The sequence below is a fragment of the Thermobia domestica genome, chromosome 10 (assembly GCF_964235325.1).
Source record: "Thermobia domestica chromosome 10, izTheDome1.hap1.1, whole genome shotgun sequence".
Taxonomy (NCBI): Eukaryota; Metazoa; Arthropoda; class Insecta; order Zygentoma; family Lepismatidae; genus Thermobia; species Thermobia domestica.
Genome location: NC_137463.1, coordinates 92,609,132 through 92,636,999, shown reverse-complemented (window position 1 = coordinate 92,636,999; position 27,868 = coordinate 92,609,132). Strand labels below are relative to the sequence as shown.

Below are 27,868 nucleotides of genomic sequence, written 5' to 3'. Positions count from 1 at the left end.
TGTTAGAAACGAAACACGATATAAATGCATTGAAAGAACTAAATATCTATTTTTAACAATAGCATTATTTCATTTTCATTATTAGAAAGTATAGGAGAATTTGTAACTATAATAATTTCCACTATTTGTGCTAATCATTGATGTAACAAATATTGCAAGCATATAGTCAATGGTTTTGTTCTTTTCATTCTTAGGAGAGCTAACCACAGAAGATATTCTAGATTTGCTTTAGGATTTAGATATCGACGATCTAGATAAGTATCCAGATTTTATAGATAATGACTCCAGTAACTCTAGCAGTGAAGATAGCGATGGCGGTGTTGCAACAGACAAAAATGGCAAACAATAAATTGTTGTACTCGTTATCTGTTCTAAAGAACTGAATTACATACACGAGGTTATTTGCCAATCAGAGGCGGGTTCATTAAGTTGTAGTGCGACACGTTCAAATTTGAATTTTAACTACATCAGAATTTTGTCCAATTTTTGTTCAATCCAAATAAACGACGGAGGGCAATTTCAAAATGTGGCCACTTCAGTTATCTACTGTACGACATCTTCTAAATAAACAAACTTGTGATTGGCCAAATAACTTTGCGTAGATAATTCAATTCTTTGGAATAGATAACGAGTACGATTTATTGTTTGCCATTTTCGTCTCTTACATCACCGCCATCGCTTTCTTCACTGTTAGAGTTATTGGAGTCATCATCCATAAAATCTGGATTATTATCTGAATCGTCGATATCTGAACCCTAAAGCAAATTTAAAACATCTTCTGTGATTAGCTCTCCTAAGAATGAAAAGAACGAGAACATTGACTATATGCTTGTTTTTGAAAAGTAGAGATGAAAATTGCTTTTGTTCCACAAAAATAAGAAAATGGATATTCAGAAACACAACAAACAATTTGATATCCTGTTATGTTCTCAAGAAAGGAGAAAAATGTAAAGAAAACATTACTAAATAAAATAGTGCAGTATTCCGTTCATGCTATTTTGAGTATATAAATGTAGCTGTTGTTTTATTGTGTCACAACAACGTAATAATGTGTCAGAAGAAAGGTGTAGTATAGCAAGAAACGGAATAAAATGTATCATAATTGTTCACAATATTTAGATATGCAATTGCTTGTTACTGAAACAATGTGCACAAACTTGGACATAGTATTTTCTTCTAAAACAATAAACAAATTGAAATTCTGAAAAATAAATTGAAAAATATTATTTCAAATGATGCAGCATACAAACAATTGAAAGATGGCTTTAAAAGGTTGGTAGTCTGGGACCGAAGGAGTTTAAATGGCAAAATGGATCGAGTAATATATCGTTGGAAAGGTCTTGGCAAGAGAAATATTTTCCTGATAGTTTCAAGTCCCTATGTTGACCCCATCCAAAATGGTGGGGGGTTCACATTTTGTGTCTATGAAGTCTGTTGCCACCTCGTGTATCTTCGAAACGACTAAGAATATGATAAAGAGCAAAAACATGTCCATCATTATTTTAAGGGGCTTGAATTTTGAGTTATAAAACATCCACCCCAGACACCCCCAGATAGGGGTACGAGAGGCAGTGTTTTTGCATTTTATCATATTCTCAGTTGTTTAGAAGATACACGGGGTGGCAACGGACTTTATGGACACGAAATGTGAACTCCCGTAATTCTGAATGAAGTGAACATAGGAACCTGAAACTTTCGGGAAAATATTTTTCTTGTCAAGTCCTTTCCAACGATATATTACTCGACCCCCTTTGCCATTCAAAATTTTCAAGTTTCCCCCACGTACCCCTATATGGGGGTGTCTGGGGTGGACCTTTCATAGCTCAAAATTCAAATCCCTTAACATGATGGGCGTGTTTTTGCGTTTTCTGATATTCGCAGTCGTTTCGAAGATACACGGGATGGCAACGGACTTTATGGACACCCTGTATATATACAGTTGGATTTTGCATCAAACAGGAAATCTCGGAGAAATAAAGAAATTATATACTACTTAATTTTCGTTTATGGAATTTATAAAGACGGTATCACTTTCCCGTTCCAAGTTCCTGTTTCTTCAGTATTAAGTTTTGGTTTTCTCATTCTAATGAAATAGGCCTCAGAAACGTTCTTTCTATTCTTGACGTTATGCGGTGTAAAACTTCTATATCCTCCACACTATGTTTAGTTTTTTTAAAATGTTTAGACAATCCGTAAAACATTTTCCAATTTTCTCTCGACTCCCTTAAATATTCCTTCAGCCTTGTATTACTATTTTTTTTGGTCATTTCAACGTTAAGTATCTTGGTCCGAGCAGAAAAATTTCGTAAGTGCCGCTTAAAGAGTTTCCATCAGTGAAATAACTTTTATATGATACTGTCCTGAGAACTGGCCTTGAATCAATTCTGAACTGGTCCTTAAATGACGACTCTTGTATGCAAGCATGTTTACATGGCTTGGGCGGTCTTGGTATTCGATGAGCTGTGGATATGACGATTCCTACATTCTTAGCGTCATACCATGGATCTCTGCGTTTAATCGAAGCTCTCCTTCCACAGGGTTACTGTTTGGACCGAGATGGTTCAGTTCAGGAAGGCTCTAATAAGTGGGCAAGCTAAGCAGATACAAACCTTTCAGAAATTAGCAAAAAGTGCTATCAGTCATCTTGGTATACACCAATTGCATCTCAATTACATAATCATCTCTTACAATCTGTTGTGATTCCGGAAGATAAAGCCAGGATCCTTGCTGCCTCATCTCCCGAAGCGGGTGCATGATTGATGGCGATACCTTCTCCGCCTTTAGGCCTTCATTTGTCAAATGAAAGCTTTCGAATTGCTGTTGCCTTACGTTTAGGTTTAGCTGTTTGTGAGCCTCATCGCTGTCCAGCTTGTGGAGATGAGGTTAACCAACGTGGCCTGCACCGCCTTTCATGTATGAAAAGTGCTGGTAGATTCGCCCGACACTCCGTTAATGATGTAATACTACGAGCCCTTAATACAGCTGGAATTCCTTCAATACGGGAACCTTCTGGTTGCTGTCATTCTGATGGGAAGCGACCGGATGGGATGACACTGGTTCCATGGATGAGAGATAAATGCTTATTATGGGACTTCACATGCGCTGATACATACGCTCATTCAAGTCTCCCTGTCAGTAATGAACGCTGGAGCAGTTGCTAATCGAGAGAAGTTGAAAAGCAAAGAAAACACAACAACCTACTCGAAAGTTTTGTTTTCACCCCAATCGCTATTGAAACCAGTGGTGCTTGGGATGCAAGAAGTCTTGAATTCATTAGGGAGGTTGGAAGACGCATTTCTTGTGTTTCCGGCCAAGTTCGCTCCACATCTTAACTAATACAACGCATATCTGTTTCTATCCAACGTGGTAACGTCTCGTCGGTCCTTGGCACTTTACCTCCTGGAAGGGAACTGGATGGGGTGTTTATACTCTGAGAAGAATTGTTTTATATATATTAATCCCTAAACAATAGTTTTTGTTTGACCTTATAATTATATATTTAAACTGTAATTTATATGAATGCAGTGTAATTATGTCATTTCGGTTAATAAGTTTTAGTCATCATATCATTATTTCTATTATTGATGTAGGATAACAAAATGTTAAATATGTATGTTAATTTAGTTATATTTTGATGATTACTTCCATGATTAATCTGGTATGAAAAAGATAGTTAAATATGTAAAATGCAATGTAATAATATTACTTCCATGATTGATGTATGACAAAAAAGATGATGTTAAGTACAAAATAAAATCATTTTACTTTCCTATTGGCTCAAGGATCTTTCCAAGTTTCTATGTGACTTCAGGCTTAATTTTAAACTGTAAATTATTGCTATTTTATGGGTTAGTCGAAACAAGCAGCTTAGGAAAAGTGTGAAGGAAACTCACTACGCAATTTTACATCCTATTCTTTAATTTTTCCATTATCCAAACTCTTCATAATGTTGAACACCTTTAACTTCCACCCTTCCATAATGCGACCATTATAACCGTTAATAAGACCTATCTCAATGACGTGTTCAATTTCTTCATTTGGATTCTCTAAGGTACCAATCTGTATGCTCTAATAAAGAAAAGTTTGCTTTAACCTCCTATGGATATCCCGATTTCTTAGGTGCACAACAATTAATAGGGGTAGGTTTTCTAAATTGGAAAGAAAGAAAGAAAAACTGCGTGAAATTTCTTAGGAAGCTTGTAGTAAGATACAAGAAGTTCAGTGTTGTTTCCTTTCTTTTCCACTTAAAATTTAATTTTACCGTTTATTTGTTCTAGTTGGCCTAAAAGTGTATTTAATTGTTCCTTGCCTTATAAACTACAAGAATGATCTGCAAAACAAAAATATTTAATACAGCCTACTTAAGTTCAGTTTTTCAAGATATCTGTTTCAAATTTGTTTATACTGTACTGACTAATAAAGGGAAAAGAGAACTTTCCATAGCTATCCCCTCCCCCCTCCTTTTTTTCCAATGGCATTTATTTTCAAATTTGCAATAGTTGTTAAACAAAATGAGAAAACTGTTTCGGAATTGCCTAAATATTTACAATAAATAAATAAATAAAATAAAAATAGTGTGTAGTTCATCGAAATTTGTACATTGCGCAACGTCAACAATAAAAAGGAACATTTCTGAATCCTATTTCATGAAGAAAACTAAACTACAACTTAATATTGAAAAATGGAACTTGGACCGCGATTGGGACATCATTATTACAAACTTCATCGACAAAAATTAAATAGTATATAATTGTACGTATTTTCTTTATTTCTCCGAGATTTCTTATTTGAAGCAAAATCTAATTGTATAAATACAACAGTTTTGTAAGGTCAATATAAACAGTTATATTACATCTTAATCTCAGTATACCATTAAAAAGAATACTCCGAAATATCCGTCTAAATGTTTAATATAATATAATTAACTCAAAATCACGGATTACCACGGGTTTGGAAGTTGGCAAGAATGAACTACAGTCAGAATTTATATTGCTGGTTTTAAAAAGGCGTGTAGTTACATCAAGATTAGCGGAGAAAAGTATAATTATTTCATATACTCCTGTCAAATAAAAATAATAGCTTCCTCGTTAATTGGTTAAAAGTAGGTGGGAGTGTACCCTACACATCACATAGGGAGGAACGGATTTGGAGCATATTTTTTTTTTTTTTTTTTTAAAGCGTTATTTGGTTTACTATTTGAATGCCCACTGATACAAAAACAATAAGTCATGTTAAGTTCTCAATATACAACATATATTAGATCTTATTTATCTTAGTCAAAAGGATACCAGAGTATGTATCCGAAATATTGCAAGTTGACTCTGTTTTAAGGGATATATATAGGTGAGTACTTTAGCTACAATGGAACATGTATTCCATACGTTCTATCAGTCAATATGTCATATAGCTTTAAAACCATCCTGAGGATAAGCATTGGAAAACATACTCGAAATATTGTTCATCATTTGAAGAACTTTGGTCGCTACAGGAATACTTTCAGGTTAGTATTGTAACATTGATAAATTTTAACGTTGATTTAAATAGGAATTCAAAAATTACATTTTTACGAACAAATACACAGAATTCCCATTTCAGTAAGATTTTGTTTCCTAAAATTCAATTTATTTTTATTTCCTGATACAATTTGGATATTTGGAGATCTGGTAATTGAGGTTCGAACAATCGGACTCATACTGTAATTTGAAAATGCATTTTTCTTGTTTAAAAGAAACATCACTCAGCAAGTAGTAGTATCACGTGTACATCACGTGAATAAGTTTGGTTTGTATGGCGTGATATTTTCTCAATATTGAAATCGAAAGTGGTAGCAGTTTCCTGCAACTTAGTAGAGAGATTAGAGCTAAGATGGACTATACTCTTAACACATTTAATTGATTGTAGAAAACCATTCTCGCTATCTATTACCGTTTTTACTCAGAAGTGGTTGATTTTTCGACACTTGAAGTTTTAATAAGGAGATTAGAGTGGAGATTGAATATATTCGTGGGACGCTTAACTAATTGCAATAAACCGCATCTTACTATATGTTACCATTTTTACTCTATATAGATCAACATTAAAATCGGTAGTTGTCGATTTCTACCATTTCCATTTTAATAGAAAGATTTAGAGCAAATATAGGTAATACTGTGTCATGGGATGCTTAACTGATGACAGAAAACTGTTTCTCGCTACTTATTACGATTATTATTCTATAACAATCATTGCTGAAAACCGGGAAGTGATTGATGTCTGCTACTTCTGGTTTTAGTAAAGAGATTAGAGTGAATAATGTATATATTCTTGTAACGTTTAATTGATTACAGAAAACAGTTTTTTACTTTTATTACCGTTTGTTTCTATTCTTTGACGTCCACAGTTAAACACGGGAATTGCTTTCACCACTTCCAGTTTTAATAGGGATTAGAATGGAGATTAAATATATTCTAATAAACAGCAGAAAACCGCTTCTTACTATCTGTTATCATTTTTGCTCTATAACGATCAACATTAAGATCGGAAGTGGCTACTTCTGCCACTTCCGACTTTTAATATAGATTTAAGGAAGGATATGATTAATGGTGAGAAATGAAGATGGAGTTAAGAATTGAAAGGCTTAATCGATCGTACAAAACCGACTCTTGATAACTATATACAGTATTAACGTTTTTGTGCTATAGTGATCAACGTAAAATGATTGATTTTTAACACTTGCAGTTTGAAAATCGCCTCCATAAACGAACTCCATATCTAACTTCTAACCCTCTACATCTCGACCAAATTTGGTGATGATTCATCAAGTAGTTCTTGATACATTGTTTCCCATACGGACAGGGTAAATATATAAGGGAATATTGGGAAACCGAACTCCTTAAAAATAGAGTGCAATTTGGTTTCTTTTTCATAATGTTTCATTTCATTAAATATTTGAGTTTTCCCTAAGTTATAATTTCGTCTTCAAGGAATTATTTACATCATGACAAAATAAACAGCAACATTCCCTTAACTAAGTTATTCTGAATCCAACGTACTTAGATCATATAAGCAGGCCTTTACTCCGATTATTTTAAGCTATATGGTTTATCAAAAAGAACGTATCAGAAATAAATAAATAAATAAATAAATAAATAAATAAATAAATAAAAACTACAAGTGACAACGGAATATTTTAAAAGAACCTGATTGACCCAAACTCAACTGTCCATGTGTTCGTCCATCCAGGAGACAAAACATCTCAACAACTACTTGATGGATTACCACTAGTTTTGGTGAGCGATGTTGAAATCAACCAGGAGGTAGAGGGTTAAGATGGACGTGATACTCAAACCGGAATTGGTAAAAAAAAATCAATCATTTTCCGTTTTAACGTTGATCATTATAGCAAAAGCGGTAATAGATAGCAAGCAAGAAGTGATTTGCTGCAATCGAATAAGCGCCAAAAATCTCCATCCTTAACTCTCTACTAAAACCCCAAGTGATATCTGATTAGAGCAAAAATGATAAGAAGTTTTTTTAATGAATCCATTTATCGTTTTAAAGAATAGGCCATCTTCTCTATCAACGCTATATTAAAACCGAAAGTGGCAAGAATCAACCACTTCTTGTTTTAACGTTGATCCGTATAGAGTAATAACGGTAGTAGATAACAAGAAGGGGTTTTCTGTAACCAATTAAGGATCCCATAAACATATTCAATCTCCATTTTAATCTTTATACTAAAACCGGAAGTGATAGAAACCTAATACCACTTCTAGTTTCAATATTAATTCGTGAAATATCTTCTCGCCATACAAAGCTAACTCCTTCACGTGGTATATACGTAACACTGCTATTTCTTTTAAAAAAATTATTATTACCAAAAGCAAGCAACGGCATTATATTTTGAAAGTAATGTCGTTCAAATCTTCTCTGCTTCGGTGATGGAATTGATCACTTTTGCGCAAATATCGCATGGTAAATTCGCAACGGTGCGTTGAATGTTCATTTCCAGCTCATGAATTGTTCTTAGTTTATTGTTATAGACCTGAGGTAACCTAATAAAAAAATAATGCAGGGGGAAGAGATCACAGGATTGGGCGGCCAGTTCACATCACCACTTCTCGACAGAACACGTCTGAGGAACGTTTCGTGCAATAAGTCAAGAGTATGGCAAGCTGTGTGACACATTGCATCGTCTTGTAGAAAAAAAAATGTTTATGTCATGCTTTGCCAGTTAAAGCAAAAAAAAAAAAAAAAAAAAAAAAAAAAAAAAAACACTATCATATCCTTATACCGCTTGCATTTGACAGTAATTATTGCCATTATTCGTCCTTAAAAATATAAAATAAAATAAAATAAAATGACTTTCTGAGGATTGACAGACACTTCGTGAATTGCATGGGTACCTTCATCTGATCAAATCGGTAAACGAGTGTTCAATAGGTCGATTTATTGACCATACATTCTTCGTATTGTATGAACTATCTGTCGAACTGAACACTAATTTTGATGAGAAACTAGAATAATTTCTATACATTGTTGAATTGTGTATCTTGACCATGCTAGCTTGTCACACACTATACTGCTGAAAGCTGTCACAGTTTAATCTCGCCATTCAGTTGGTGTTGCCAGAACACAATTTCAAAATTCTGACGTTCTTTTTGGTAAACCCTTTATAACAATGAAGTACGGAACTTTTCTACTACCTGTTATCTTCATGTTTCTTTAATATTGATTCTTTCACAGACTATTAAAAGTACATTTTATAAGGAATTAAAACTACACGGTGAAGTACTTCATACATTCAATTTAACAAAACTTCATTCCATGAAATATTTTGTCACTTTCGCTGAAAGTATAACATTTGCACATACAAAGTAATAATATAATTCTTTTCATCACAGAGGGCGGGTTACAAAAACATCCGAAGTTAGTCAATGTCCAAACTTATCACATGTTTGTTCTAAGCTTGTTTCAACTGAAGCGAATAATTTAGACACTAAGTTTAAGTACTACTTCTCCAACCTATCCATGATGATTTGCAAAAGCGAACTAGATTACGAATGAAACTTAGTGTAAGAGTATATAATTTGTATCTATGCTACAATTAGAAAAAGAAGTAAAGGAATAATCATGAAATATCGTTAAAACACTGTTTAGTTAAAGAATAAAATCTATGAACGCTAGAATTCAAGAAAAAATACAAGCTCAGTAAAAGTTCAAATTTGAAATATAGGTAATTTAATTCTATGCTCTTTAATCAGGAATAAATTTGTTATAACAAAATAATAATGATATATATTTGAAGTACAAAATATACAAGAAATGAAAAACTTACTTGGTCACTAAATTGTATATAATTTTCCTATTTTTGGGATGTGTTTTGGACTTCTTGCCCACTTTGAAAAGTACATCGGCCAAGCTACTCGGGTCTACAACGATCTGAGGAAGGATTACGTCTACGTGGCCTGCTCGTGGATCTTTTGGTCCATGCTCTAGCATATACTCCAACTCTTTGTCATCGTCATCTCGCTTCTCTTCAGGATCTTCATCATCATTTTCATCACTCTCGATTTCATTTGTTTCATCCAAATTTTCTTCATCTTCTGATTCCTCCTCCCAGCCTTTTACGGGGGCCCCTTTCTAAAAATGAGAATTATATGTTATCATAGATGTTTTTAACGTCAGTATTACACTTCATGATTTGTTGAATTGGAGTTTTAGCGTTTGTTTTCAGCAACGAAGCTATATAAGACGTGGACCAACATAGCTTAAGTATACGGAATATTCAAATGAAAAGACAAAAAAAAAAGTCGTACAAACCGAACTGGTTGAAATAGGAATATACTGCTTTGGGAAAACGTAGTGCGACATCTAGGGAAGAGAATGTAATGTTTAGCACACAGTTGTGCGCATGTGCGGGAATCTCTCACATGACGCAAGAAAGAATCAGGTAGTTGTATGTTCCATCCAATTGACGCGGCAGTGTGTGTGAGGAAATCATGGCGTTTACATTGAAACAATTCAATGATTGAGGAGCAGCAAGATGTTATGAGATTTCTGACTATGGAAGGGGTTAAACTGGCCGATATTCATTGCCGGATGGTCGCCATATTCGGCGAAGACTGTGTCCGCCAAGTCAGTGAGAAAGTGGAGTGCCGGTCTTCATGAAGGCCGGGAGAGTTTAAGTGATGACCAGAGACCAGACCAAGCAAACACGGTAATCACGGCCGAACTCATCGACAAAGTAAACGATCAGGTAAGAAGTGATTGGCGTATCAGAATGCCAATGTTGGCAATGATGAAGGGGTCCGCGTTCGAAAAGTATGGACAACTGTGCAAAACAGGTTGGGTTACTAGAAGGTGTGCGCGCAGCGGTTCCGAAGATGCTAAGGGAACCACCAAAGGAACTTCGTATGGGACTAGCACTACAACATGTTTCGGTATTATAAAGAACCCCCGTTTCTAGATCGTATCGTCGCCGGTGACGAAAGCTGGTGTCGTAACTTAGAGCCAGAGACAAAGCGACATAGCATTAAATGAAAGCATACATCGTCACCTCTCCCGAAAAATTCAAAGCTATGCCCTCAACAGGCAAGGTGATGCTCACCGTCTTTTCGACTCATCTCATCGAATTCCTCGAGCACGTAAAAACCATTAACCGTGACGTGTACTGGAGACACACTGTAGCCTACGCAAGTCTATCAAGAGCAAACGGCTTTGTCCACATGTCTCCCAGGTCACACAAAGCATATTGGACAAGTTGAAGTGGGTGCAGCTTGAGTACTCACCCTACAGCCCGGACATGTCGCCCTGCGACTTCCATCTGTTTGGTCCACTATATATATATATATATATATATATATAAAATCTTAAAGGGAAGTGTTTCAACTCAGACGACGAACTGAAGGACACAGTGGAGAACTGGCTACTGTCATAGCCACAGGAATTCTGGGAACAAGGAATCCTTCGTTTCGTGAAACAGTGGGATTGTTGTGCTCAGGCCTTTGGTGATTAGTTTTGAATACAGACTTCAATTATACCCACAGCTGTCGTTTCGTACCTTTTTGAACACCCCTAGCAGAATCCAAACCACATGAACTCCAACTAGAAATAAATTTTCACGGAAAAATGCTTAGTATGTACACTCATGTCCAAAATTATTGTCGCATGTCTATAAATATGTTTTTGTAGGAATATAATTTGATAACGAATTCGTCCGGTATTTCTTATAATGTTAATATATGTATAATCGGCAAAGACATGTATGTGGCAAATTTCATGTCAAAAGAGCAGTAAATAAGAACAATAAAACGAAAATAAAACTTTCTTCTCCATTTAGCAACATTTTGTTTTATTCATTTTAATTTTCGTATTTATAATTCTTTTCCTATGAAACTTACCACAAATATACATTTCCCGATTATACACATAGTATCAGTATTAAAAGTACTCTGCAAAATCATTATCAACTTATATTCTTAAAAGGAGACAGTTATAGATATGCGACAATCATTTTGGACATGAGTGTACATCTCAGCTCTCCAAATATAAAACATATTCGAAAAAATGAAATTACGACCTACGCCACACTACTGACCTTTTTTTTTTTTTTTTTTTTAAATCAAAATACGAAAGTAAACAAACAAAATGAAATCTTTTAGCTTTCTAACTTTCTTTCAATACATAGCTTTACCAAATATTTTTATTGGTATCAGGAAATTACAGATTTTCGGTCCAATTACAATTCCCAAGAATAGTACAAAAAAAAAAAAAAAAAAGTTGGGAAAATTTAGTAAATTTTTGTGCAAGTCGGTCGAGAAGTAGAAGAAAGAATGCCTAAATGTTTTTGAAATGGACATCAATGATGGTATGACAAAGAACGCACATGACAGGAGATTTATCTTATCCAGTAGATGGCTTTTGCATAAATACGTTTTTGGACAAATTTAAAACATTTGGTATCGCAAGGCGGTATTTCTATTTCATCCTACATTTATCATTCTGAGAAAGAACCATAAAAGCACGCGAAGAGGTCAGTACATGTAATTTCTAATATTTTATTCTGCGAACACTGCTTACATAATTCGATCATTACTAGGGTTAGGATTTTTGGTGGAATGAAAACTCTAAATTAATAATTATACATCACAAACAAAAGTTTACTATTTCTACAAAAAATTCTATACGTCTACATATTTGGTGACGTGAAAAATATGACTTTCATTGAACATCGGTAAATCCAAATGAACATCAGAATATGATGTTCGACTTGTTAACATTTCAAGGCGTAAAATAGAAATTAATTTGACAACATTTATCATCTCAATGCTGGGAAACATCAGACTTTCTCGGTTTCGCAGGTGTATTGTATAATGCGAGAAGGAGCGTCCAATGTTTACAGACACCAAGAAAGCACGTTGTTTTCACGGCAAACTCCGAGTCCGGCACATTAGTTGGGTCTCTAACTTATAAGAGGTTGGGCTTTTTCGCCAAACTACACTCAAGTCTGAGTGTTACTAATCTCTAACTTCGTTGTGTAGTCGACAAGCATTTTGTAATCATGAAGTTCATGCAGTTCCTTAATTATATTTTTTTCAGTAATAAGTTTTTAAGGATTCTTCACAGATTTTGCCTCTGACGGATCTAAGGAATCCTTTACTTTATCAAAATTTACACAATAGAAAACTACGACATATATCCAATCTTGTGACAAGTGATGTGAAGGAATTGGTAGTCCCGTTTGCCTCCTTACAATACCTGAATAAGGTCACTTAAGTATTTTTTTCATTTCAGCAACGAAACGATTAGCTTTACGAGATTTCGATCGCACGAACTCACACAACGGTGCAATGCGTGTGCTATGCATGTAACAAAACGCATTTTATAGCAATTTCAGCGACCTGAATACTGACAACATACGTATATCTATCTTGTTGGTTAGGACCAACCACACTTTTTTTTATACTTAATACCATATGGACATAAAAAAGACGTACAAGTATCATTGAAAGTCTGCATTATAGTAGTTTATCTAAGCGATATATCTTTAAAAACACTGGTTTCTCCGGGAGAAGCCAGAATACTTAGTACGTATGTATTCGTAGAGCCTTTAATCTCATCCAGAATAAAACATAATAGATGATCAACAAAAACTGATCTGACATATTCAATACTTACCTAGTAAACAGGACGCAGGTTTTTTTTTTTTTTTTCTTTTTCTTTTCCCCTTTCTAAGTGTGCTTTCATCTGGGACTGACAACTTAATGTATTTCTCGAGAAACATTTCACAGCACGGTGATTCGCATTATTTATTGGTTTACCAGCTTGCAGAAATGCGGAAGCTATATCTGTAGCAAATTTATATTTTCCACTTTGAATACTCTCAGAAATCAAACATTCTGATATGAAGACTAGTTTTCTACCTGTCGTATCAGGCAGTTTTTCCTTCAAGCATGTTTCATGCTATATATATATGACTAGTAAATTTTGAGGACTGGTAGTTTTCGTCCACATGTATCACAGCATTATATGGTTCACTTCATATAATCTCGGCATCTGTAATAATTTCTTAATTTTTATGCCCTTTAACAATCCATCTTAGTTTAGTGGCCGAAAATTCAGTCATTTTAGAAAGATAAAAATGTACAACAATCGACACAAAGCACTCACTACCCTTAAATAAAGATTTTGTTTGAAATTCAGCAGAGATGTCAGTTACAAACAAGCAAATTTCCCAATCAATAAACGATTATACCATCTCTAAAAATAAATTTAGTTCTACAATAAATGTAAATAATTCTGGTTTCCCTATCCATTCTTTATCTATGTGCATAAAAATTGCCACGGTAGCTTTATATGTATATATGAATGTGCATGTGTGAGAGACAAGAGGAATAAGCTTCAACAGTTCTTTCAGGGGATATAAAAATGAAACTTTGTATATCTATATTCTCTGAATCTTTCTCTCTTTTTATGTTAATACATTCATTATACTGAGTCTAGAACGGTAAATGCGAGAATGTAAGAAATATTAAATAACAGGCGTGTGGATAACTTACAGGTAAAAAAACAAAAAATAAAATTTGAAATGACGGTTTCCGCCAGTTTTTACGCTATGAAGTTCTCTGCTCCCCATCACTACGTTTGCTATGGATATTTTTTTCCAATACTGACTCGAGTTCTTTTTTTTACCAAAGACAATTTGTTATCGTTAGTGGCAGGTTTTTTTCGCAAGTTGCGAAATCGCGAGTTTTCCGACAAAGCCGAGAGTTGGTTTTTCAACGAAACTGCGTCAGACTGAGTAGGGAAATAGGTATTACGAAGTCGCGACAAAATGCGATAACTGACATTTTGGGCGAAACATGCCTCAAAACGCGACATATTGCGAATTTTTTTAACACGTCAATTTCAATTTGTAACAGCCCGATTATCGGGTGTTTACATTCTGTTCAAGTTGGCTCCCGTATCGTAATGTTTACCGGTTGAAGTTGGTTCTCGTATAGTATTACTGTGCCCAGTTTTGTTATGTGTAGGTTTATATTAATTTTAATGTTAATTCGTTTTTCTTTATTGTTAGTACAAGGAATGGCACAGAATAATACATGTACTCAATCTTGATATGAGATATGCACGTAAACACATCCGGAAATTTAATCCAAAATTTCGAACATTTTCCTTTAAACCCAGTTATTACCGATTCACTTCAAACCATGCAACAGTTTCTTTATAGTCTGTACAGCATTCTCAGAACAACTAGCATAAATAAAACTAAATAATACTAGATGTTAGTTTAAAAATTTTACCTCATATACTGCGTGTGATCAGGCTGCTATCTTGTTTACATAATATCAACTGTCATGGCGATTTTTCTGGTTATTACCGCAAGAGGGCATTCGAATCGCTATACGTGAAGCTAACATCTCTAAGATGGCGACGATGTAACAAAATTGGAGGCAATCGTTGCTATAGCAACATCAAAGATTGCAAGAAGTGATTAGGTGAGTTTAAAAATTTTAGTTATGTGATCATTTCCAATAAGTTGAAAATGTCATTCAATGGATAAAAAGACTGTTTACGTGACTAGATTCTTGTATTGTAGCATAACGGATATAAATTCGTTTTAGTTCGTAGTCGACGATGTAATATTAAAACCGCGTTTATCAAGGCCTGGTTACGAGTGTAAGATGACGCAGTGAATCGCCATAATTGATACGTATAAGACGATGGCCTAGGTCGCTCCTTTAAATGTAGAAATTATGTAACCAAAAGTGAAGATCCGGAAGTTAACCTAGTCTAAATTAATAATTGGAATACCTAAACTATTATTTGGACTAAAGAGAAACGGAGGAGTCTGACTGACGAGAAATTTTTTTTTTAACCTTCCTTTTTGGATGAAGGCCATCGAGTGTTACCTCCGCCATCATTAGGAACCTAAAGTGATGGGCCAGGAGGTATAAATGGTTGAAATTAATCTCGTCGATTTGTGGAGCGACATCCTACTATGGTAGTATGTGGATCTAACAATCCGGGGATATTGGTGTCGACCCTTCACAGACAGGTTGGATAGCCTAGCTTAACTTGTGGACTATTCTGTGGGACCTTCGCCGCAACGGGTAACATCCATTTCTTATTTTTCATAAACAATATAACAGTTTGCTAAATGGATTTCTTAAGAATCAGTATGGGTAACTAAACCGAAGGGCGTTACGCGTCTACATACTCATCATCGTCCTCCACTCATATACATATAATTGCATGCCACAAGCATGTATGATTGAAGTATTAAATCTGATGTGTTGATATGTGAACTTGAAAATTTGTATGTTGATATGGTGAAACTTTACTTTGGACGCAACTCTCAATAGTAATGTACTCTGAGATTTTGAATGTTTAGGTTAGGTAGGGTTAATTTAAACACATTGCTAAATTATGTCTCATAGTGTTGTTTTGTTTTGTGAAATATTTGTTGTAGGTTAGGTTAGGAAATTTGATTTTATCCATACTTCTAAATTTAATACGTGCCTTTTATATTGTAGTGTGATATATGTTGTTGTGTTAGGAAACCTTTACTGTGAACGCACTTATGAATATTCCATATCTAAATGATACGGTAAATATTATTCGAAACGAATCTCTATTGTGCATTCAGCGTATCATGGCAGAAGATAGTTTGATGGCTAGGTTAGAATTTTAAGTGCTTCGTGACCCATTTCATTTAATTTAATATTGCTCCGTAATGTATGTCATTTGTATGTGTTATGATGAAATTTCTTTGAGAGTGCCTCTATATCTATATATATCAATGTGTCCTTCTGAAATCATATTTATAATACATTTGTATAGGTTAGGGAAAATTATGTAGTATGTGTAGAGCCGGTAAAAATTGTATTTTGAACGTGTTTTCCCATATTTTGTCGTGTGCCCCTCTGATATTATTTTGTGATATATTTTTGTATACGTGCTTTCCATGTTTTATCGTGTGCTCTTTGATACTATTTCGTGATACATTTCTATATGCTTAATACGTGTAAAGTGGGGAAAATTGTACTTTGAACGTGTTTCTACTATTTAGTTATGTGCCCTTTCGTAGTGTCTCGTAATATATTAGTAATTTGAAATCTTCTTTCGTGTGTATTGTCACACTGTTTTGCACCATATATTTAGCCTTGTAGGTTAGGGAAAAATCAAAAATAACGTGTTCTTTGATATTGATATCGTATCATGATATAAGTGCGAATAATCGGTCTGTGCTGATCCGGTGAAACTTTATTTTGGACATACCTTCGGATTTTAATATCATTATTTCTAAAAATTACCACTTCGTGCAAAGTTTTTTTTTTTTTTTTTTTTTTTTTTTTTTTTTTTTTTTTTTTTTTTTTTTTTGCTTAGGTAGATGTTTACTGTGGACGTGCCATGATTATACTATGAAATCAAATCTTCGTGCCTAATTATAAAACATATATTTGCCTCATCGGAAACCGATGAAGTTAGAAACTTGCTTCGCTCAAGTAGAATATGATTTCTTATGCGTATCCATCCCTCTTTAAGTTTAACTAGTTGTGAACAAATAATAATAAGTTAAAGCGATAATAGTTCTTAAAAAAAGGCCTTCTAATATTTGGACCCTGTCGAGTAGATGTAGAATTTTTTTTTTTTTTTTTTTTTTTTTTTTTTTTTTTTTTTGCTCGCTAGCCATTTGTAAATATATCATTTTTCATTAATAGTAGTGCTTTTCACATTAGATGTATTATGCGAATGATGCATAGGCTAACGTAAAGTAATACATGATGCTACTTATTTACTTTTAAATTAAAATGAAATTGTAGTAGCGATGATACGGCCTATGTTTGCATTTCTTTGATAAATGACAGGGATATGATAAGTAACGAACGCCCAATTAAAATTCTTTTGCGAACATATAAGTAGAGAGGATGGATTGACATTTTTTTTTTTTTTTTTTTTTTTTGAGTCGTAATGAGTTTCTATATGTATTAACGAAATATGTTTGAGAATCTAGATATGTTAAACCACTGTAATAACATAATTTCATACAATGTCGATAAAGTGCCTTTGAGATACCACGATGGAGGCAAATGTTTAATGACATTTTTTTTTTTTTAAAATCTGTTATAATGTAATTGTTAACAAATGGCACGAATAAAATAGTCATGAAAATTTAACTCTATGATTTCGAATACAATCTATACACTTAAACTTATACAGTTCTAGCTGTTCGTTTTTTTTTTTTTTTTTTTTTTTTTTTTTTAAATACTATTTAAGTTGAACAATGGTGATTCTTCTTTCATTCTTGGTTGGCCACAAAACAAGAATTTTGAAATCTTCTGATAATAGGTAATAATTTCATTTTTTTCTTTCTTTTCTTTTCTAAAGCTAACACAACCTAAAAAATTAAGTTTAAGTAACTGTACAAACTATTGGTTTGTTATAAGTGGCTTATCTCAGCCAGGATTCTATTTACTTTAGTGTTAAAACATAATGACTTAAAACCGATTATTTTTTTTAAGTGGCGATCCAATCCAGGATTTGCCTGATATGTATTCATTAATTTTCAATACCCTAAAAACGAATTGTTTTAAATTTTCCAAGCAATATTTTATTTTTGCAACTGGCAACACTGATTACTACTAACTTAAGTTCATAGCTGGTAGTTGTGGAATGTGGAACATTCAGCGTCGTGTTGAAACAACAGAAATCCTCACTTCAATGTTTTTGTGGAATACGTACGCTAAAATAGTTTATAATTTTAAAAATGGTGAATAAAAAGGGGGCGATACAAGATCGCGCAAGTGAATTTGCCAGTGAAAGCTTGTACGTAGTGATATCCAAACATTAATGTGTAAATTTTGTAATTCACACATTGAATGGAAAAAGTCGTTTGGTTCTCGCACAGATACTTGACTCACGAAGCTGTCAGAGGATGATAAGAAGAAAATGATGGTACTGTTTAAAAGATGCGGGAAAAAGTACCTTTTAAAGTTAAAGTTACATACCTTGAGGAAAGAAAAGCAGGAATTGAATGAAATGTACAAAAGCCTTGGAAAATAATTTGATCCCTCATTTGTTGGGTGCCTCTCGAATCCTGATATAAAGTCTTTGTGCAAGCTTTTTGTTCACATACCAGGATTTTCAAAAGAAACTGGTATGCTGATCTTTCTATGCTGATTTCCATGAGAGTTTGAAGGAAGATGTGATGCAGTCAAGACGGCAATGTCAGTGTGATGGATATTTTACTTGCACAGAGAACCAAAGAGGAAAAAATTTAAATTTCAGTTACTTGTGCCTGTCTACAATATGTCTTCCAATAACGAATACTGCTTGTGAAAGTTTTTTTTTTTTTTTTCTTTTTGAAATACACTTTGGTAATCAATGATAGAAGGCATCAAATGAAAGAAGAAAATGTGCAAACGTGCAACATGCTGCACTTCTTGTTAGAATAATAATTTGCAGACGACATATACAAGAAGATGCTGCGCTATTGTCCTTGTATGTATGCTTTTCCTTTTTTGCATATGTACGTGCTTTGGCGATCTAGAAAAGGCTTTTGACCGCGTGAATTAGGAATTCTTGTTGGAAGTTCTAAAGAAGATAGGATTGGAATAGAAAGATCGAAGGCTCATAAGATACTTATATATGAACCAACAAGTAAGTGTTAGGATAGGGGAAGAACTGACAGAAGAGAGTGCAATTGGAAGGGGAGTTCGACAAGGATGCTGCCTCTCGCCAACACTATTTAATGTCTATCTAGAAGAGATAGTGAAAAAGAGTCTACATGATGATGATGGCATTTCGGTAAGAGGTAGAATGATTAGATGTGTAAGATTTGCAGACGATATGGCGCTTGTTGCAGAATCTGAAAAGGAAATTAATAAAATGTTAGAAAACCTGAAGATGGGCTTTGAAGAATATGTGATTAAAATAAATGTTACAAAGACAAAAGCCATGGTGATTGGAACGAAGAGGTCTGTGTCAAATATAAAAGTGGAAGGGGACAAAATAGAACAAATGAATAGTTTTCGATATCTGGGTAGTAGTAAGTGCGAACGTGCAATAAAAGCAAGGATAGGACTGGCGAAAGAAGCCTTTAAGAGGAAGAAAAGTCTGTTTTGTAGGATTCTGGACAAGGAATTAAGAAAAAACTTATAAAAATGCTTCGTGTGGAGTGTTGTACTGTATGGGGCGGAAACGTAGACATTACGTAAAAGTGATGAAAAACGACTGGAAGATTTCGAAATGTGGGTGTGGAGAAGAATGGAAAGAATTAGTTGGGTCGAGTGGAAAACGAATGAGAGTTTGTTAGAAATGGTAAGGGAGAAAAGAACACTTTTAGATATTGTTAAGAAGATGAAGAGAAACTGGTTGGGACATTGCCTAAGAAGAAATTGCATCATAAGGGACGTCCTAGAGGGTATGGTGGCGGGAAAGAGAGGGAGGAGACGAAGGAGACTACAACTAATTGATGATATAAAAAAGAAAGATTATACGTCATGACGAAGAGGTTAGCGGAGGACCGCGGAGCATGGAAGCTTCTCAGCTGCTGCAAGTTACCTGCCAGTAAGGGCAGAATCTATGATTATGATGTGTTTTTTGTGTATAACTAATAAATTGACGGCAATACTGTGCTAGTGTATTTTACGTTTTTGGACTTGTGAACGAAGGAAGAAGTAATTTGTTGTTAGTAACTACATAAAGAATAACTTCATTGTCCTAAGTAGTATTATTGTCTATTATTTATATTGGGCCTATATTAGAGTTTGTATATTAGAGCTTGTAAAATAATTTACTTAGCGACAAAATGAGAAATTTTATATCTCAAATTGCGACAAAATACGAAATTTTTAATTTCACATGTGAAATGTTTAATTTCAAATTGCGAAAAACTCCTGCCCCTAGTTATGGTGATTCATGTGCCATAGTATTATGGACGGAAAGTGTATTTATTTCAACTTTTTTTTTTACTCTTTTTCAAAATTAAGAACTCTGAAAATGAGAACCACGATACTTGAAAGTATTTGTAGTTCTTGAGATTTTTGCGGTGAGTATGAAGCTTTTAATTTTATTTGCAACTGGCCACACCCACACCTCTTTTAAAAGTCATCTTCTCGCAACCGTACGGGATTGGTTTAATACATTGCTTGAAACAAAATCCTCAAAAATTTATAGTTCATTGTGCAATAAAACAAACACACACACACTGGATAGGTTACCTTGAGCAAGACTAAATATGAGAAATACAAAAATAGCCATTATCTTTTAAGATTCACTTTTAATGAATGAAACAAATTAATTTCATTACTTAGATCTAGTTACTGTGTTTAGCTTTTTCATGTAGCTAAACATTTCTCGTCAAGAAAAATTTCGCCTGATAACATACTCAGATATAATATTTGTGGAAAAACACTCTCCAAGACTTTTTTTTTTAATTTTTATTTTTATTTTTATTATTATTTATTTATTTATTTATTTATTTTTTTTTTAAGTTTTAGCTTTAGTTTTAGTTTTCAGGACTTCTTTAAATGAATTTCGTATGTACTAAGTTTAATAATTTCGTTTCAATATATTTTCAACCTAATACCCTGTACATGCAGATTATATACCCTACAAGAATAAATGGGGACGAAATGTCTTTATGCTGCCAGTATTTTCCTTTTCTTTTTCGATCTTCTAACTGCTAATAATATGCAAAACACATACCCCCCCCCACACACACACACCCTCATATATGATACCAACAATTTTATTCATAAAATCGCCTTTTCCAAACAAACAAACAAACCTCACCGAATTGAATTGAACAATAGAATACATTAAAAAAAGTTTCTGTAAACTGCTCTTAAAATCGATACAAAAATATGTTGATTGAGTTAAAGTCGGTTCTTGTTCTCTACAACTACTGATATGAATTCTGAATGAACGATACTCACCTTCCTCCAATTTCTAATCTTCTCTTCATAATCTTGACCAATATCTGACTGTCTAATAAGATAATGGAAGATCTTTTTTACAATAAGAAGACGATACCTGGTTTCCTTTTCAACTCTTAGTTGATTAATATACGGTTGTATAAAAGTCATTACTGTATCTTCCGAGAGTTTTCCACGTCCAACTTTCGCCAATTCCTCCAGATAGATATCAACGAAATGCATTTGTACACCAAGAGGTGGTGGTTCATTTGCAATTATACGGGGCGATATTACAGACTCTTTAAAAACATCCGCCAGTTTTTGCACTGTTTCCTCATCCCAATTGCGTCTGTGCACAAACTCCAAGGATTGCCGCAAAAATCTTCTTATAAGCTGAAACACAAGCAAATGCGCAAAATTAAAGAGTGCATTGACGTACTTGAGTAATTTTAAATTCATCAGAAATATATCCTTTACTATCACAATACTGCGAGCGGTGATTATACTCAATGAGAAAAAGCGGAAAGGCTGTTACTCACCGCAAAAAATATGTAGCAGAATTTGTAGCAGGATTTTTCTATCCAATAGATTTTTTTGCGGTGAGTAATAGCTTTTCCGCTTTTTCTCATACCCTTTACTTTTTATTCTATTGGATAGTGCATTAATCAAAACAATAATAATAATAATAATAATAATAATAATAATAATAATAATAATAATAATAATACGATAAATCTCTTAAAAACTATTTGATCCGACTTTCCACATAGGAACTAACGGATCTTTAAAATTCACTTTTTACCGGTAGGCTACACAACGACTAATCTTTCCTTCTTTTTTTCTAAAATTAAAATTGCAACTGAATTAAGATTTTTTCTGTACATTACAATAACTGTACAAAAAAAAAAAAAAAAAAAAAAAAAAAGACAAATAACTTTAGACTTAGAATTAGGCTTATTATCGAATACGTGGCCTGGTCTTGGTGGAAGCATGATAGCTAACGCACCAACACAGTAATCTGGTGACCTGGGTTCGAAATCCAGCTGACGCACATTTTCAATTATGAAGACAAGCACAGGAAAGTAATAAATTTGTACCTTACATCATTCATTCACGAGTTCTCTAAACTCCCTTTTCAATATGGATTTTCAATTTCTATCGGATGTTTTATTCACATAGATGAAACAGATTGCTATTCACTGATTAGGCTTGCATATGTTTTGTAGTATTACACGTAGAATATTCTACTTGGCCGAGACGAAGTTCAGATCTTGGACTGCTTTGTGCCAGCAGAATCAAGTTTCAATGCTTCACACGTCATAAATAAGCCTACATAGGTATACAAAATTGTTAGTATGCTTTTTCTCTGTGGAAACTAGAAGAGGTGCAATCTGCTATTCGGTTTTTGTGGGCAAAAAGGAGAGAACCTGTTCAAATTCGTAAGGAATTGCAACAAATGTATGACGCAAATGTGATGACAGTATAGCATTTGCGTAAATAGTGTCAGGGATTCAGTGGTAGTAGCGTGAGTATCAAAGATGAAAATGGAATGGGTGTTCTCGCATGACAGAAGAATTCCTTCCTACAACTGAAGAGACTGTACACTGAGTCACTGACAAAGTTAAAAGTACAGTTTAATCTATCACATGGCACAATATGGGACATTGTCCAGGGAGGTTTAGAATACAGAAAATTACAATGTCCACGAATATTTAGGATACAGAAAAGTGCAGCAGGTGGGTTCTGCAACAAGTGACAAGCGATTACAAGACGGATGCATCCCGCTCACATCTCCTCCACTTTAATGAGCATTTGAACGATTTTCAGAGCCAAATCATTACTGGGGGCAAAACCAGTACTACCCGAAGTCAAAAGCACAATCAATGGCATGGAAGCATAAAGGATCTACAACAGTCAAACAGTTCAAGACATCGCCAAACACTGGTAAACTGATAGCAACAGTCTTTCGGGATATCTATGATGTGCTCCTGGTGGATTTTTGTGTCTTTAATCACCCTAATCACACAATGAATGCTGTGGCATATCAGGCAACAATCCGGAAACTGATGAGATTTGTTCTACGCAAAAGGCCTCAATAGTTAGGCGAGATGGTTCACTTGCTCCACCACAATGCGCGCCCACATACTACTCATGAGACAGTGAATATTTTGCAATAATGGGGCTGGGAATCTTTTTCGCACCCACCACACAGTCCGGATCTGGCCCCATCCAATTTTCATCTCTTCTCCAATATGAAAGAACCGATTCACACCACAATATTACGTCAAGCATGCGTTCCAAACATGGCTTCGTATTCAGGTCCTATCTTCTACCCCTACGATTTAGACAAATGGATTATCCGTCTAGACAAGTGCCTCAGCAGAGATGATTACGTCAAAAAATAGTTGAAGGCTGTATTTTCATTCTACACGTAAGCATTTCTCTTTATATCTAGTATCAATAATGTACCCAAGGTGGGAACTTAGTTCCCCTCGTACTTCTGAAGAAAGAAAGAAATAGAACGTTTACAGTTTGAATGTGGGTCACTTTTCCCTCAGTTACATGGTATAATAAAAGGATATTTAGTCCTTGGCTTTTCTGTAAAAACATACTTTCTCCTCGGCATTTTGAAGGCACAGAAAATAATAAAAACCAGATCAGCGTCATACAGAATAAGACGCACTTAATTATTTTTACCCTGTCTGCTAGTGGCAAAACTCTCGCAAAACAACTGCCAAGCCAATTAGTACATTTTCATGACGGCAATTACATGATTAAATTTTAAACATTCATCCACAAATTGCACGACAATTCTGCGTTTCGAAAAATTTTGTCGAGACGCCAGGGTACAACCTCATAATAAGGGACAATGTCTTAAAATACAGGGCATAAACGAACCCTATTCTTAGTTAACTTTCTTTTTCTTTTTTCTTTTTCTTTTTTTTAAACCTCCGTTATTAACCTGCTTTGCCTATACGAGTACGATTTCCGACTAGAATAAAAAGAGATGTCTGTAAGTTCTAAATCTCTGAAAGTAATGACTTAAAATGATAATGTATGTAGTAGACTATTATCGAGTTACTGAAAGGTGGCCTCTGACAGATTGCTCACATGTTGTAAACAAAACGAGAGGGAGAATTGTTCGTCAATCACAGCGGTATTCTTTCACGCTGTTTCTAGGCAACGAAGGTCGTTGACCGCGCTGTTGTCAGTAGTTGAGACGATTTGTTAAACGTCTCAAGTTTGTCACCAGAGCTGCTGTCTCTGTTGCAGAGCCTCTGGTAACAGCGCCTCCAATACTCCACGTGCTCTATCCAACTGTCAGAAGCCACCTTTCCTTGCGCACACAGTAATATGGAATAATAAGGAAGCTTATAGAATGTAAATGTGCTTTATTTTTATGAAGATTTGGCTTCCAATTGCCATAAACTATATGGAGTTGTCGATTCAGAAAACCTCCTATGACAGATTAAAATAGACGAAACAGAAACGAATGAAGCTTGCACTACATCTTGTACAATATGAAGGAAAACCATCATCCTGTACATGGCTTCTTCGTCCACGGGTATAGATGTAATCATGTAATTGTCCTTTGGGTGAATCAAAATTCTCTTTGACAGAAAAAACTCAACAGTTATAGCCAATTTCGCGTTTCCAAAAGTCATGATTTCTTCCCAAAGTGCAAAGAAACCAGATGGAACTTTAACATACACCAAAACAATCAATCCTTCTTTGAAATGGATTGAAAGGAACCAATTATGAAAAATGAACTAAACAACCCAACATTAATGGTAAATGACACACTGCAAAAACTATGAAGACTGATTCTAACTTCGCACTTTAGCTCTAACGAAAAAAGTAAACAGCAAAAAGAAATGCACGTATCCATAATCTGACATGAAAAGGGAAAGAGAAACGCTTCATAATACTGAAACATCATTAAAACACACAATTCTTAATTGTAAGCAATGTCCGTTTGAGAGGGAGTAGGGGAGGAGTCGCTAGCCTCCATCATCCATGATGCACGCTACTATTCTTCGAAGAACGCGAAAAATAATACGGCTTTCAACAAACCGGTTACTCGTGTTTGTCTTCTTTTGTATATTGCTGCTCAATTTTTTTTTTTTTTTTTTTTTTGAGATATTATAGAGATAGAAAGTGGAAATGATTTTTTTTTTAACCGATAAAAACGAATTTAAGAGTAAACTGTATGCCGCCCAATTTGAACGAAATTCGCACCACATAATGTGTACCTGTAAAGATGGTAATATCTGTAGCTGCATACTACTAGTAGTTCGAACACGATGAGTGTAATCGTTTAGATAAATCAGTTACGCACGGATCACAGTCTATGTCTACAACGTCATCGAATGCATATTATGCAATTAATTACAACAAACGTATCCATGTAGTGGTCATTAAGCAAAACTGCTGTTTGCATTCGTTCTGTGTAAATGGCTTATCGATGGTGAAGGATCTCATAGCAGGCGTGTCTCCAAAGTACTAATCCGATGCATCGAGGAAAACCTGAACACAGAAGAATAATTCAGGCCGCTCTAACAGACACGATGATCATCAGCATAATCAGAGCCACCATGGTTCCACATGTGACCGCACGGACAAAACAATAAGCCAATGAACACAAACTTGTTCCTTTCGAAAAATACCGCTGACACATGATCAAAGCTGAGTTAATTTTCGATCGTGATAGCCGAGACTGTACTGATAACGCGAATGGAGGGCGGTAGTTTTCAACGATGAAAACTGTTTCAGTTTCAGAATGTGTGTATATCCGTAGACATCCAGATGAAAAGAAAAATTCAGCGTGTGTTAGAACTCGCAATATAACATCCAAATCTAGCACTCTGATGTGGAGGGCAATAAGCTATATATTTCCGCTCACCTATGGTTTTCGTTCAGAGGAGTGGATCGTACATTCGTGAACCCGATTCTCCGACCTTTTTGTGGGTAATCTAAGGGAACTTACCTTCCAGTAAAATAAAGCACGTCCCTCTACCTCCAGAGCAACTCAGTCTTACTCTTGTCTGCTGTCTCCGAATCTAAGCCCTGTTGAGAATGTGTGGGGCATGGCTGGATGACGCCTGACCACTTGCTGGGCTCCAGCTACGGCCATCGCCCAACTACGCTATGATTGACAGCACATGTGGGTTACCATGCCCCGGACAGACATCCAGCGTCACAATTGGTAACCTGCCCGAGCAGCTTTTTGTGTGGCCGGTTGCAGGTGATATGTGAGTACCAATACTTTTGAACATACAAACAACGCCCTTTTGGAATCATTACCACCTCCTATCAACTTCTTGTGAATTAAATACACTATCCTTAACCCTTTACGGTATCAGTGTGATGTCGAGTCACGCTTGACATGCTGTCTGTGGTTGTTTTCGCCAACGTTGAGTATTAGTCGTTTAATTTTTTGTTACTAAATCTAATGGGCAATCTTTAAACTATGATATTCACCCTGTTCTCATAGATGGCATTTATGTAGTAGTTACAACTTTGAAACCTATCATTATATACGAAACGCTGTGATTTGGCAAAATATGAGGAACACTCAAATGAAACCTGATCAGTGCATCTAACTTTAACTAACATGTAAGATGGCAGCATCGACTGGTAGAAAGACTGACGTGTGCGCACCGTTTGACGTTGCATAGAGCCAGTGTGGTCTCACGCCGAAGAGAAGGCGGTCACGCAAGTTATCGTCCACTACCGAATATGCAGGTGAGTAAGCAGGAACAACGAGGAGTGATTCGATTTTTGCCGGCGGAGGGAGTTGGAGGCCGTGAAATGTATCGACGGATGAATGCTGTGTACGGTGAGTACAGTCTGAGTCGTGCAAGTGTTGTTGAATGGCGTAAAAGATTCCTTGAGGGGCGCGAGTCACTATAAGACGATGCTCGTCCTGGACAGGCTTATCGTGTCATCACACCAGAAATGATTGCAGAAGTGAATGCTTTAGTCTTGGACAACCGCAGAATTACCGTGGACGAGATCCATGGTTACTGGGTATTAGCGTGGGCACCGCCACCATAATGCATCAACACTTGAACTTTCGAAAAATTTGCACGCAGTGGGTTCTCCACCAACTGACCACCGAACAGCGCAATACTCGAATGGCGCTGTCTTTGAGTCATCTGCAACGTTATCATGAGGAGGAATACGGCTTTCTGTCGCGTACTGTCACAGGGGACGAAACTGGTGTCACTATTTTGAACCGGAAAGCAAGCAGTGGAAACATGCGACTTCACCACCTCCAAAGAAATCAAAGGCCGTGCACACCAGTTCTGGTAAGGTCATGATGTCCTTTTTTGACCACAAGGGCCCACTGCTAGTTAAGTTTCTGGAACAAGGTACCACCACCACTGCCCAGCGTTTCAAGCTACTTTACAGAACCTTAGACGTGCCATCAAGTCGAAACGCCCAGGCATGTTGTCTAATGGCGT

The 27,868-nt window shown here is 35.3% G+C and overlaps 1 protein-coding gene across 2 annotated transcripts in view; it reads right to left on the bottom strand.

Annotated features, from left to right (window-relative positions):
- The window catches only part of Nnp-1 (Ribosomal RNA processing protein 1 homolog Nnp-1), an 86,321-nt gene that overhangs the window by 35,354 nt on the left and 23,099 nt on the right, over positions 1-27,868 (bottom strand). For both annotated transcript variants that reach the window (XM_081728254.1, XM_081728255.1), the window contains exons 4-5: positions 21,423-21,794; positions 9,317-9,621 (exon numbers count right to left, since the gene is read on the bottom strand). In XM_081728254.1, coding sequence (XP_081584380.1) covers positions 9,317-9,621; positions 21,423-21,794 — 677 coding nt within the window. The remainder of the gene's footprint in view (positions 1-9,316; positions 9,622-21,422; positions 21,795-27,868) is intronic.